At 35.8% G+C, this 14,551-nt stretch overlaps 2 protein-coding genes and 1 long non-coding RNA gene across 6 annotated transcripts in view; all 3 read left to right on the plus strand.

Moving 5' to 3' along the window:
- LOC107554308 (lysine-specific demethylase 6B-like) overlaps window positions 1–1,546 on the plus strand; it is a 30,296-nt gene extending 28,750 nt beyond the window's left edge. For all 4 annotated transcript variants that reach the window (XM_016236788.1, XM_016236787.1, XM_016236789.1 and 1 more), the window contains one exon: window positions 43–1,546. In XM_016236788.1, the coding sequence (XP_016092274.1) occupies window positions 43–66 (24 nt within the window). In that variant the 3' untranslated portion in view covers window positions 67–1,546. The remainder of the gene's footprint in view (window positions 1–42) is intronic.
- A 2,185-nt stretch (window positions 1,547–3,731) lies between these two features.
- Window positions 3,732–9,056, plus strand: tmem88a (transmembrane protein 88 a). Its single transcript, XM_016236793.1, has 5 exons — window positions 3,732–3,862; window positions 3,991–4,038; window positions 6,555–6,964; window positions 7,877–8,441; window positions 8,617–9,056. Exons 3-4 carry the CDS (start codon window positions 6,587–6,589, stop codon window positions 8,156–8,158), a joined length of 660 nt encoding a protein of 219 aa, XP_016092279.1. The 5' UTR covers window positions 3,732–3,862; window positions 3,991–4,038; window positions 6,555–6,586; the 3' UTR covers window positions 8,159–8,441; window positions 8,617–9,056.
- Window positions 9,057–10,684: 1,628 nt separating this feature from the next.
- On the plus strand, window positions 10,685–13,587 carry LOC107554312 (uncharacterized). The gene is made up of 3 exons (XR_001605048.1): window positions 10,685–10,969; window positions 12,691–12,795; window positions 12,916–13,587. It is a non-coding gene; the product is annotated as an uncharacterized lncRNA (long non-coding RNA).
- Window positions 13,588–14,551: the final 964 nt, after the last annotated feature.

The following is a 14,551-nucleotide window of genomic DNA, read 5'->3' on the forward strand; positions in this document are numbered from 1 at the left end:
TATTTTCACAGCAATTGTAATGCATGAGTTTTCTCTTCCCAGGCTCCAGTCCCTTGCTGTAGGTGAACCTGATGTCTGAAACTACACAGCCATAACCAAATCGTCCACCCTCCTGGCCCATAGCAGCAGCACAAACCTTACGTTCTTCTTTTTTTTTTCTTTTTCTTTACCAAAACCACTACTGCAACTTACGGAACAGCCAATCAAATCGCTGTTTACTTCCCATTGTTTACAATACTATCAGCCAATGTCTCTCCAGCGCAGTCGTCTTCCCCTCAGACATCTGATAGTTCTCACGCTCCTGATTACAGAAAGACTAGAGTGGTGCTACATCATTGGACTTGGCTATCAGGTCACTCATCCACACTGGATAACTGCTGTGATTCCTTTTTAAAAAAAAATTGTCAACTTGCCGAACATGTGCATTAATTCAGGTACTGATGTCGTTTACGTTTTTTATGCAAATGGTAGACGATTTCACCAGTCCAGTTTGTCTCTGGTTTATCTGAGTAAGTGGTGCTTTGATACAATGTATATAACAGCAGGGAATTCATTTCTCTTGGAGCTGATGACCATTGCAGTGGCATTAGGTTTTTTCTGTTGTTTCAGTCGTGTCATATTTACTACAAGTCTGACCTTTGTAAATGGTATTTGCATATTTGACTGGGTGCTATTTTTTTTTAAGTTGTTAGGTTTTAAGTTTTTCGGAAAGAAAAAAAAACTTTTTTAACAGTCTAGACTAAGACCATTTGGGCCTTGTATACATTTAGACAAAAGGTGATTTCCCGGTATTTGATGAAATAAATAATGAAATTTTTTAGAGCATTAAAATATCACGTGAGGTACAGTATATGTAACAGTTATTCCAAAAAATACGGGTTTAATCTAAAACGTATTTGATTGCATTTGTCTGGAAAACCTTGTGTGTGTTATGTGAATTTTTTTCGTACAACTCAAAAAATTCCTGCAAACTTGTGGCTCTTGGTGCATTTCTCAGTCTGATCGACTCCTTTGAGTTTCTTATTTTTGGACTCATAACTGAATTATTATTTGTTGGCTTTGTTTTTTATTTATTTACTTGTCTTTTCCTTTTGTATTTATTGATCGTTCGTGATGCTTCTCTTTTTCTGAGACATGCGTATTTTGTAAATCTTTCTGTTGTGCTAATGTGGTGAGGTTTACGGGGGAACGTCTGATTCAAAATGGTGCTGATCCCCCTTCCTCCCGGGTCTCTCTCTGTCTGTATAAATGATCCGTAGGTTTGAAAACATGAATTTAATCTCACAAGTTGGTGCTTAGAACAGAGTCAGTACACTTTTATGAACTGAATGTCTTTGTACTGTATATTTAACACATGAAATCTGTTTGCTTTACATGAGGTACACGGGATATTGTGACGCGTGTATGATTCCAGTCATCCTAGCTGTTCTGATTTGTATCATTGATGAATTGCAGATTATTGAGAGTTTTCAGATTTGCTGAAGGCATACCTCTCAGAGTTTGTTTTCAGGTTCGTTGCCATTTTTTTTGTTTTACTGTATAACGAAAAAAGAAAAGATAAAATAAAAAAGTAAAGGAAAACATTAAGGAACTGAGCCAGACTTGTCTAAAACATTTTGTGATTTTTGTGTGTTATACCTGATATAATTCTAACTATAAAAAATAAAACATTCTGATAAATTCCTATGTGTTTACGTGTAAGTTATTTCTGGATTGTGTGTGGAAGTATATTAGAGGAAGGTTACAGATTCGCAGTCTCCTGTCTGTCTGCGAGTGGAAGCGGAGGCCTGCAGAGGTCATGACACCTCAGTGCTCTCTGTGGACTTTACTGCGGAAATCCTGGCTCCAAGGACAGGAAGACAGGTTTTCCTCTTTTATGACTGTCAGGATATACCTCGTTTTTCACCATCCCTCCACACTTAACTTGTATATTTCACCAGCACCCTTTTTTATCTCCCTTTACATATCGCCACTGCTGTGAATAAACAACTGTAAACTGTTTATTTGCTCACAGATAAAGTCATCATCCTATTTTCACCTGTTAACTCGATATCTTATCCAGTTCACTCTATCACAGTCATTCTCAGCCGGTGGGTCATGACCTGAAAATGTTTATCAGTTCTGATAAAATCACAGACAGCTGCCAACAAAATTATGCTAAATGCAAATAAGTACATGCAAGTAACCATACAATGGTGCATAGTTCGGACAGCAAAATAAATAGGCTACAAAAGGAAATAGAAAATGCTATATTACATTATATTATATCGGTTTAATATCTCTCAGGACATATCAGAGCTGTCAAGACAAATGATTTTATTTTTTTATTATATTATATTATCCATGAAAAATGACATTTATTCATAGATTAGTGTCAAAGGAATGTCCATATGGCAGTTATAAGATATAATATAAGAAGCTAAAAGACTTAGCATCATGTATTCAGTTTATAATATAATAAACCATTTGCAGATTTTTTTTTTTATATATATTTTGGTTTATTTTATTTTATAAGGTCCAATTCTCGCTATTAGCAAACCATTAACTACTAATTTTTGCCTCAATAAACTTCTAATTTGCTGCTTATTAATAGTTAGTAAGGCAGTTGTTAAGTTTAGGTATTGGGTAGGATTAGAGATGTAGAATATGGTCATGCAGAATATGTGCTTTATAAGCACTAATAAACAGCCAATGTTATTGATAGGCATAAGCAACTAGTTAAAAGTGAGAATTATTCCCTAAAGTGTTACCAACATTTTTTGGCCACAATTTCCGCATTTAATTTTGGATCCTGAAGCAAAAACCTCCAGCATCTCATTCAAAGCCAATCTACATCACGTCTGCTGAAATCTCCAAAAAAACATCCCAACAGCCCCCTGTGCCCTGACAGCTCTGACACGTCCTGAGAGATATTAAACAGGCATCAACTCCCCCCGCTGTAGCTGCACCCAAATGTTTTAGAGGGCCCTTAATGATACAGACCGACATAAAGCCTTTAGTAACTCTTATATACAGCATTTCATATTTTTGTAACTCAAGCGAGAAAGCCTTCTTGATCTCTTTCTGTGCCACTGGGAGTTTCTCCAATCTCTTTCAGATTTCACTGTTTTTTGGTATGCCTCTTAATCATGTTATATATTTTCCTCAGGACATCCGAGTTCTTCTATTGTGCTTGAGATGTCTGATTTTAGACCAGAGGGTCTGGTTTTCTAAGACTGTGATGAAAATACAGAGCTTGTGATGTAAGAACCAGGGTTATGTAACGGGCAGGGTTTTTTCTTTTGAAAGTGACCCAAGTCAATCATTCAAGCTGCCCCTTTACTCAAAACACCAACTACTGCATTAATAATGATGCAGAAATCTGTTCTTTAGGTTTGCTTTCAGGACCTTTTATAGTTAAACTATGAAATGACAGTTTTTTTATGACATGCTTCTAAAGATCTTTTCAATGTTCTCAAATTTACAAAACAAAAAAAAGTCTGCCACAATTTAAGAAATGAAATTTACTAACTATTTCTGAGTGAAAATTGTTTCAAAGTACACCAAATTTGTTCAGAGTAATGTGCAAAACACTCTTTTGTGGAGTGTGTAGCTCCAAAGGGAGTCCAGGTCATCCATCTTATTAGGCAAAAAATCTCCTGGATAAGACTACGCCCCCACTACCCAACACCCCACAATCCTAAATGCCCCAGCCGGAGCAGCGGGAGGTCAGAAAGAGAAGTGGGAGCGGAGAGATATAACCGAGATACCAAGGCAGGACATCTTCGTCAAAGGAAGGAAAGAGCGGAGCAGGAAAGGAGGAAGAGAGGAGTGAGCGTTCCACAGAGTTCAGTTTCACACAGAGCCAGTGGAGATTCTACAGGTGGACATGAAAACTAGATGAATAAAACATATAGTAAAAATTTTAGACTGGAATAATCATCTCAGCCAATGTGAAGGATTCATTGGGGAAAGGAAATTATATAACAAGTAAAGGACATTTTTCTACAGGAGGAAAGGTGGTGTTTGAGGGAAACGGACAACCAACTTTATTACTCTGTAAGTATAGAAGATTTTAGACTTTGGATTGGGTTTGAACTTATATGTAAATAACACTGTTTCATGTAAATGCCTTCTAGGGTTTTACTTTATATCACACTGTCCACACAAAAAAAAAGTCACTAATTTTTTATTTTTGTGTGCAGATTTTTTAAATCGTATTAGAATGATTTCTGAAGGATCGTGTGACACTGAAGACTGGAGTAATGATGCTGAAAATTCAGCTTTGCATCACAGGAATAAATGGCATAGAAATAGGAATAGGAATAGAAAACCGTTATTTTAAATAGTTATAATATTTCACTATACTGTATTTGTGATCAAATAAATGCAGTCTTGGAGAGCAAAAAGATTAAAACATCCATTTAATAAAATAATAAAAAAATATATTTAAATATGCACATATAAACTGTGGCCTTTCAATCATTCAGGCTTTGAATGATTAGATTGTAAAGGTCTTTCTTTATGAAGCATTAAGGCCTGGTATCTTAGACCAAGATGAAATATATTCTTAATTTTCAATACGCCAGTGATAAACACTGTTTGAACTTATTTCATAGTTTAGTTCAGTTTGGGCTCTGTTCTGCTATATATACTGACCTTAATTCCCTGAAGACTGTCTATGTCCTGTCAAAACCCCCTTTATATATTTATATATTTTGTGGAATTTCCTGATATTCTGAACCTTGCAGAATGTAAGACTGGTCATGGTGGGGATTTAATCTTGGCAAATGTACAGATGTTTGCACTATTCACACTAATGAAAACATATAAACACTTAAATAAAAGAAAATATTTCTATATTATAAAATATTTATGTTTTAAATATCTATAATTCTATAAGTGTAACAATATAAATGAGTCTTTTGGTAATTATTGTCACTTTAATAAACACTTAAGTGATACAGGCTATTGAAAACTTCCTCAAGGTCACAACAAATTGTAGGAATAAGAGTTTAAAAGGTGATTGTGTGGGAAAGGTTTTTAAATCAAGGTCTTGATAACATCGGAACTATTAATGGAAGCGTGATATCATACTTGTACTCACTAAAAATTGGGCCCACTCCAAATAAACAAGGGTAAGCAGAGGAATTATTCCTAGAAAGAATAAGCAAGCATGTGACCTCCGAGTCCTGAAGTCACAATCTAAAACATGTAGATGATCTGTGCACTAACATCTGTCCTTATACTACTCAATGTGTATTATTGCTCAAAGAGACTAACCTGCATAAATCAGAGGAAAATTTATATTTTCCTGACATTCACTTGCTTATACGGTTAATGTGGATCTGTAACAAGCTGTTAAAGGCTATTTATGACTGTTTCTTTAGGATGTTGCTCTTTTAGGGTTCCACTGTTTTATAGTATTTGTGGTCTGGTCAGCATTCGGGGTTTCCTGATGAGCCATTCCAAAGTTATTGTTTTGTATTTTTTGGTCATCCTGGAGATCAGGGTGGGGTCAGCGGCTTCATTTCCTGATCTTCAGTGTTATTATCACCGTTTGCGTTCTCTACATTTTACCACACCTTTTTAGAGAAATATAGTCCACACTTTTTGTCTTTTGCTTCTTGTTTTTATAAAATGATAAGCTTCACTTTTAAATCTTATAAAAAATGGGCCACATTTACTTTTATATTTAAGTGTCTCAATCTTTTGCTTTTCTTTAAACAACTTCTTTGTGGTAATCAACATTATGTCACAAACAGCTAGGCTACTGTTCACTGAGCTTAATGGGTTAGTTCACCCAAAAATGAAAATTCTGTCATTAATTACTCACCCTCATGTCGTTCCAAACCCGTAAGACCTTCGTTCATCTTCAGAACACAAATTAAGATATTTTTGATGAAATCTGAGAGCTCTCTGACCCTGCATAGACAGCAACGCATGCTTAATGTAATGTTCCCAGATCCAGAAATGTAGTAAGGACATCGGTAAAACTGTCCATGTGACATCAGTGGCTCAACTTCAGTTCTGCCAAGCTATGAGAATACTTTTTAGTGCGCAAAGAAAACAAAAAGAACAATTTATTCAGCAATTCTTCTCCTCGAGTTACCATCTTCTGCCATTTTGGAGAGTACCACGACACATGTGCGCATTTTGGAGAGTACCACGACACATGTGCGCACTTTCCCCTGAACGTAAACAACGCTGATTCCGTTGATTACATTTTGGGGTTGGCCTATGTCCTTACTTACCATGCGTTTCTGGGTCTGGGAACATTTCAGTTGCGTTGCTGTCTATGCAGGGTCAGAGAGCTCTCAGCGCCAAAATATCTTAATTTGTGTTCTGAAGATGAACGAAGGTCTTATGGGTTTGGAACGACATGAGGGTGAGTAATTAATGACAGAATTTTCATTTTTGGGTGAACTATCCCTTTAACTTCTTTTGAACCTGAATTATTCCTTTAATAGGCTAGTAATTTTATTGCTGTTAGCGTGACTTAAAAGGCTATTTATGACTGTTTGTGGCCAATTTACAGTAGCCAATTCATTCATTTATTCCTTTTTTTGTGCCAGCCAAAAACTATACTTTCAAACTTGAAAGACTGATGAACGGCAAGATGAGTCTTTCCCGTAACGGTACCTTGGAGAAACCCGTGTCCCTGCAGACCGCCACGGACCGAGGGGAGCTCGATTCCCCTCACCCGCGCCTCCATCACACCGGCTCCATCTCCTCCAGTACTCCAGCAAACGTGTCCAGCTCATGTGTGGTGGTTCCTCCTCCGTACTCGATAGCAGGCAGTGCGCTGAACGAGTCTCCTCTGGAGCTGAGGGGCTCTCTGGACTGTTGGGCCTGTTCTGTTCTGGTAACAGCACAGAATCTGATCATCGCCGCGCTCAATGTGGGTCTGGCTGCGTTTATCTTCGGCCTCATTCTCTTGCCTTCGCTCGTCATGGTCGCTTTTGGCTTCCTCTGCCATTCAACGGTAAGTTCTGTCTAAGTTACGTAACAAATAAGTAACGTTGTCTTAAAGTTAATATCCAATCTAACACTATTTAATGTTGATTCCGATTATTATAAAAAATACTTGAAAAACAGTAATATTGTTAAATATTATTACCATTTAAAAGAACAATTTTTTATTTCTAATATATTTAAAAAATAATTTATTCTTGTGATGGAAATGCTGAATTTTCAGCAGTCATTAGGCCTACTCCAGTCTTCAGTGTCATGTGATCCTTCTAATCATTCTAATATGCTGATTTGGTGGTTCATATTTTTGTGGAAACCGTAATAAATTTTTCAGGATTGTTTGATGAATAGAAAGTTCATATGAACAGCATTTGTTTTAATATAAATATTTTGTAACATTATAAAATTCTTTATTGTCAGTTTAATGAGTCCTTGAAGTGTCAATGTCTTTAAACCTTACTGACCCCAAACTTTTGAAAGTCAGTGTATATTTATGATACCTGTGCTATTATATTTTAATCTTTTTTTCTGTACTTCTCCTCACATACTGTGATTCCACCCCAAATTTCATCTCTCTCCCTCCAAAAGAAATTAAAACAGCTCAGATAAACTTCCCAAAATTCAGTTCAACTAACACAAATCACCCGAGGGAGAAGAAGAAATAAACTGTCACATGATCCTCTCTTTATCATTTCCCTGCGTCAGTGATCAGTTAGCTGTCTCCAACTGAGCTGCCCCAGTCAACTCCCACTGCTTATGTGGATGTTTTAATTTTCTTATCTCTGGTCAATGTAATCATGCTCTTATCTGAACTGACAACATATATCAGACCATTTTTACAGTACTTTCAGTCCCCTCCCTCCATCTCTTGTGAAATCTTCCTAACTAACTCCTTTTCTTGCACTCCTCCCCGTCTGTTCCAAAGGTTCAGCGCCATGGTACTTCCGTCTACTGTTCAGATCTCTTGGATGATGGAGGCTGTGTGGCTTTACTGGTGGTTGGGTTCCTGCTGCTGGCTCCGCTCCTGGTTCTGGCTCTGGCCGCTTACTGCAGGATGGCACGCCACCTCCAGCTGGGCCTGTGTTTCATCCCCTACAGCCGTGCCGTCTACAAGAACCTGCCTGCATCACGGCATCGAGGCCTGGGGGGCTGCTGTGGCCAGCAGGGGGCAGGAGAGAGCGAGGGAAAGGGTAGCGTGTGGGTTTGAGCAGCCTAAAAAAAAAAGAGCATGGTGAACTTTATGTGAATAGCCATAGCAATAGGTCACATACAAAGAACCAAAGAGTGCTGATATGTCAATGCAAGCAGTGCCATGTTCTCAGCAGTTTTACAAATTGTGCATTTATTCAACATCAGATTTTTTTTTTATCCATGCTTTTGCAGTGATGTTTTTTTAGTCCTTTTTAACTGGATCAACCTATAGACCTTAGTCGGGGTAGCACCATATTTCATTTTTGTCTGGAATGAAAACAAGGCTACGAGGGATAGAAGTACAGTGCGTTCTATTGGTTTTACTGTTGTTCTTTCTTTTTTCGGAAGACAAAGCGGTTTTGAAAGTTATGAAAATTACATGAACTTCACTCTTAAAAATAAAGGTTCTTTATTGGCATCAGTGGTTCCACAAAGAACCTTTACCATCCATGGAACCTTTTCATTCCACAAAAGGTTCTTTGCTGTGGAACAGGGTTCTTTAGACTATTAAAATGTTCTTCACGCTAAGAAAAAATGGTCCGTTTAAGAACTGTTCACTTAAAGGTTCTTTGGGCAACCGAAATTGGGCATCGCTGTGAAAACCCCCTTTTGGAACCTTTATTAGGATCTTTATACAGTGCGGGCCATTGTAAAGATGGTAAGTCTATCCCTCAAAGCCTCGTTTTCATACATGATGAATTCAATATGGTTTCTAACCTAAGGTCTGTAAGATGGTGAAAAAGGGTGGAACTATTTTTAAAAATGAAATACCTATTGTAATGTTGTTCCTTTGTAAAAATATGTTTGCATTTTTAGTATCTTAGTGATTTTTGTACATTTATCATAAGAAACTATTTGTAAAAATTTTCTTATTTGTACAAACACCTCTTACTAATAAAATAAATCAAACATTCCCGCCATAAATGTATGAAATTTTAAAAATGGTCAATGTGTAGCAAGCTATTTAGTCATTTTTAGTGCGACTGTTGTAAATGATTTCTGTGGATCCAAACTAATCCACATAAGAAATCTATTCTCGTAACTTCATAAAATTAAGGTTGAACCACTGATGTCACATGAACTATTTTAACGATGTCCTTACTGCCTTTCTGGGTCTTGAATGTGGTAGTTGCGTTAGGGTCAGAAAGTTCTCGGATTTCATCAAAAATGTGTGTTCTTAAGATGAACGAATGTCTTACAGGTTTGGAACGACACGAGAGTGAGTAATTAATGACAGACTTTTCATTTTTGGGGTGAACTAACCCTTTAAAGGAATAGTCAATCCCAAAATGAAAATTATGTCAATATTTACTCACTCTCATGTCGTTCCAAACCTGTATGAGTTTCTTTCTTATGTCGAACATGAAAGAAGATATTTTGAAGAATGCTGGTAATTAAACTTTTCCAACAATCCCCTTTGTCTAACATAAAGTAGCATACAGTAGTAACATACATAACCTTTTTACAGTAGGGAAAAAAGTGGGGGCCATCAATTATTACGTGAGTTTCACCCACAGCAAAGATGTTAAGGCTTTTACAAAACAAACATTTTAACAGAAATATATTACTATGAAATAGTCAAATGTACTTCTCAAAATAATATTATTACTATTATTTTTAAGGAATATCATTCAACCCAAATTATTTTTCATCCATGTTTTAATATCAAACATAGGCTACAGTTTTGTCATGCTGCATCATCATATTTGACAAAAATAAAAATTGTTGTAAATTAATAGTTATTGTATTATATTATATTATATTATATTATATTAAAAGATTGATTACATTGTTAGTTTTATTTACCAATTTCATTAAAATTAATTTGAAATCATAAAACAAAATAAATAAAATGGAAAACAGAATTTAGAGGAAAATAAAGTGAATTTCATGGGGCCCTATATTAAAAGTTGGCTTGAAAGGATTTATGAAAAATAATTTATGTTTACATGCATTCTCAAAGAATTTCCTTCCATAATAATGGTAAATTAATATTTTGATAAATATGATATGGGAAAATAAGTCATAATATTTCTGGCCATATTACCCAGCCCTAATTTAAAAGTGTATCATGAAAAGTGCTGAAAAGGGTAAAAGAAAAAAAGAAAATACAGATTAAATAATCTAATACGCACATAGGCTACTGCATATACTCAAGTCTGGCTAAGATTCAAAACAGAGAATAAATAGAATCAAAAGGTTTATTTTAAAGGGAATTTATGGAATAAAGCAGCTGTCAGCTGCTGGACTGGGCAAAAATATGGGCTATCGTTTTCATTCCTTTTGGGTGGGTTTTGAGTTAGCTTTGGGCTGGACCTGGCAGCCCTGACTATTATAATGATATAGTTTGATTTCTCAGACATCTAGTGCCTGTAGTGCCTGCTTTCAGTCAGGTACTACAGGCAAAAACTCCCTTACAGCAGCTTTAATTGCCATTGGTTTATTTGTTTTTTGAGTGCAGTTTATTAATAAGGTCTGCTAAGACAAATATTGAAAAAAAGGGAAAATGTACTCAGCCACTTCTGAGGTCAGGAGCTTTTGTTGTGGCTCGCAGGATTAGTTATTTAAAGCCTCAGCCGGTGGAAATTTCCCATGGCGTTCCGCGCACGCTCAATCAAAGCTTTAATACGCAAGCGAGGTAACGAACAGAAGGGCAGATAGAGTCAGTACAGCATCAGTATCCTCCGGGAATGCGACCTGATCACTGCCATAACACGATCTCTATAGGGACCAGCACGGGCGCAATCTCATGGAGGCAGAGTTTCAAACGCAGCACTTCCAACAAATCACTGGATAAGACACACGGCGCCACTTCGTTCCTCTACAGGTACGTTTGTCAAAAGTTGGTGATTGAAATGTTTAAAACGGGTGTGTGACGTAGGCAAAGATTATGTGTACAACTTTTTAATATGTATGCATCGTGCATAAATGCTTAGTGTGCTTGACATAATAATAGCTATACTCACTCTTCTATGCCCAACTATATTATTGCTACTCCAACGTGAATATTTTTTATTTATCCTGCAATGTTATTGCTAAAGTTATTATGCTATCCTGAAATATAAGTTATATATTACTGCATATCTCCTCTGCATTTCAAGAGTTTATTAATTAAAATAACATTTTACTAAGTTGTAGGCTATAAACAATATGATTATGTCAGTGTGTTGATGCTGGGCTCTTGGTTATCTGGCTTTGAACTCATTTGATCTGTGATGTGTTCGTGTGCAGCGCGCGCCAAGTCGCTCTGGTTTGATTGTCTTAAATGAAGGATTAACCTCTCTTCGGTTGAGTTTTATGTAAGATGCTTTTCATAGAACTACAGATCTTTTTTCTTGCATCTATAGGCTGTAGGTATGGTGCTCAATCAAAGGATCAGTGAGCACTGGAGAGAAGAGGGTCTTGGCTAGTTTCTAACTGTTGATGTAAAGGAGCCCAAAATATTATCGTATAGGGTATCATCAGAAAAAGAAGTTATATTGCCAGTACTAAAGCACATGCTTTGTAAATTCTAAATTGTATATTAAATTTAAATAAATTATATTATAAATTTAATGGATACATATATAAAATATTTATTTACATCAATTTATTCAAATGTTCCACAGCCTGCATTTTGTACCCCCCTGGGTACAAATAATAATAATAATATTATTATTATTATTATTATAAAAACAATATTATTTATTTATTCACTATATTACCTCTGCAGTTATCAAGATCAAACATGTTGATGTTGTGTGAACAAACATTTAAAGAATGTATTTCAATATATTCCATATTTTTAAAAATCTTATTCTACATTTTTAACAATTTTCCAAGAGTATTCTTTATTTGTTTGCTTATAACAGTGTCTGCTAAATAAATAAACAACTATAACTATATATGTAAAATTTTCAATGGTATAAAGAACATTGATTTGTTCATTTTTTTTTATTTAATAAATTAGTATTAATATGACTTTACTTTTTTTTTTTATTCTATCTCTGGTTGCTAAATTTGGCAAAACTGGAAATGTATTTGTAGCACATTTTATTTTACTAACGTTATTTCTTTGTAAATACACTACATTTGTCACATCAGAGCATTTTAACGATTTATATGTGACAAAATCAATCATTGTCCCATTCTGCTAAATACACGGGTGGTGCTGCTCAATATTTACTCAACAAATGTGTTCTGTTGCTATATAGCGGTTCCCTTCCTGTAGTTAAGATTTATATACACTGAGTCTGACTTTATGACTGATTGTGGAGTCAGAGCTGGTTGTTCTCGGCCGGTTGTCCCAAGTGGGTCAGGGAACACAACTATGCGCCCCGCTCAAGTGATATAGCAGCGTTACAAGCCTCAGACGCGACTGAGGATTAATCCTCTCAGGATGAATGAGCTCTTTGTTTCTTTGAGCCATTATTAGCAAATCTCCCGCTTTCACCTCTCAGCTAACGTTCCGGTCGGAGAAGTGAGATAAGCTTGAAGAAACAAACACAATGGCACTGAAAGTCCATGTTCATCAGTCAGTAGATCTTACACTTTATGTTCTCTCTCCAGACCTCTAGAGTGGGCCAACCATGGGTAAGAAAGTCTTGCAGTGTTTTCCTTGGTACAAACGCTGTAAAGACCGGGGTAAAAGCAGGCTGTGCCCTCCTCCGCCTGGTAAGTCACCTTGTTTACCAAATCTTGTCCTGATATGTTGCTAATGAAGTTATAAATCACACCGTCTTTCAATACTCGACACTGGACATTCATTTCCTCTCTCTCTCTTTGCGTTCACAGTGCCATCTGTTGAGGTGCAACCTGGCTTCTCTCCGACAGTCTCCTGGGGTTACGACGGAGAGGAAAGCGCCGCACGTCCCGTTTATTTTTCCCACAAAGCGCGAGTAGTTTATCGCCACCAGATGGATGGCAATATTATCGACGCCACCTGCTGACCTCTGGGCTTCTTTCCCAGAATCCCTTGCCTTGTACCTGGCTGTAGACGTCCAGTGTAGAGGAGCGTCGTTGCTGCCAACTAAACTGTTCCGTCCTGTGTCATTAAACTAAATCTTTCGTATTTAGTAAAGATGTCACAGTGTTTCCTCTGGTTCCTCCATCCTCTCCCCATACCTGGCATTCACCTGTCTTGTACTTAATGTGTTGAAATATAATATAATGTTTCAAGGCAGACAGAGTGATGTAGGCCACATGGAATGGAAAAACAGGAACTGAGCTGGATTTTATAAATACAAATGTAATATGTGTTTTGTCATGCAATGTATGATTGCCCATTGCTTTTCAGAGGACAAACCATGACTGGTTTTTCAGAGGTTCATGAATGCATTTCAGGTAAAATATCAAATTTTGTACTAATCACTGGAATTATAAAATGTATGTACATTTAGTAATTGTTTCTTATTCACTGGTTATGTCAAAGAAGTTTGAATAAAATTGTTTAAATATATAAACATATTTCTATTGTTAATCTTTGTCTCATTTAAATATGAAATGTGCTTAATTGTCTTAAAAAAACAATTCCCTTATTGAACAAAAAGGCTTTATTTTCTTTGTGCAAATGATAAATTCTTATTTTGTACTGGGGGTAAAATATGATCTGGACATGTTATTGACAGACTTCCCAACTATATAATTTTCAGTTTGAGGGTGTTTTGCTACATAAGTTAATATGTAAAGTGATAAATCAGCAATAAAGCTCTAATACTAATTAATACAATATAAAATTGCAGCTATTTTGATGTATAATTGCCCATCTATAATGTGTTAGGAAACATAGCAAGTTTGATATTACAAGAACATGTTACCAAACAAAAGAATCTGTTTTTATATTGTACTAAAGAAATTATTAAATTAATGTTTACTTTGTATAACATCTCCTTTTCTACCCACAATAAATGTAATATTGGAATTTAAAAATGATTACGTTTAAGTTTATTATTATTAATGTTTAAAATATGGCCCAGACATGTTCTTTACAGTTTCATTTTCCAGCCATAAAATACTGACTGGTGAGTATTTAAACTTTTAAGACTACATTATTTGTTTAACAATTGTTGTTTAATTATTTGTCTGTTCAAATAAAACACCTCTCACAAGACAACAACAGATTATAATCTATTTAAAAAATGAATAAATACAAAATGATAAAAATAACAATAATATAATTCTGTTTATTTTTAATCAATTGTTTGTTCTGTAATATTGCACCCTACTTATCATGAAAATGCAATATGAACTTGACAACACGATTCACTGCTGGTCTCATCCTTTATAATGTAAATTGCAATGTATGGACTCTAACTACAGGTGCTGTGGATGTTTTGCCACTTCACCACTCTAAAATTTTCTATTCATAATCTTGGGATGAATATTAAACTTGTCTGGCTGGGCAGAATTACTGTCATCCAACATAGTGCAA

Source organism: Sinocyclocheilus grahami, unplaced genomic scaffold, assembly GCF_001515645.1.
Source record: "Sinocyclocheilus grahami isolate Dianchi unplaced genomic scaffold, SAMN03320097.WGS_v1.1 scaffold497.1, whole genome shotgun sequence".
Lineage (NCBI taxonomy): Eukaryota > Metazoa > Chordata > Actinopteri > Cypriniformes > Cyprinidae > Sinocyclocheilus > Sinocyclocheilus grahami.

What these genes read in the sequence shown, in the direction of transcription:
- tmem88a (XM_016236793.1), top strand. Translation starts at nt 6,587, where the DNA reads ATGAACGGCAAGATGAGTCTTTCCCGTAACGGTACCTTGGAGAAACCC. An exon ending in GCTTCCTCTGCCATTCAACG is followed by an intron (nt 6,965 to 7,876) that starts GTAAGTTCTGTC and finishes TCTGTTCCAAAG; the next exon opens with GTTCAGCGCCATGGTACTTC.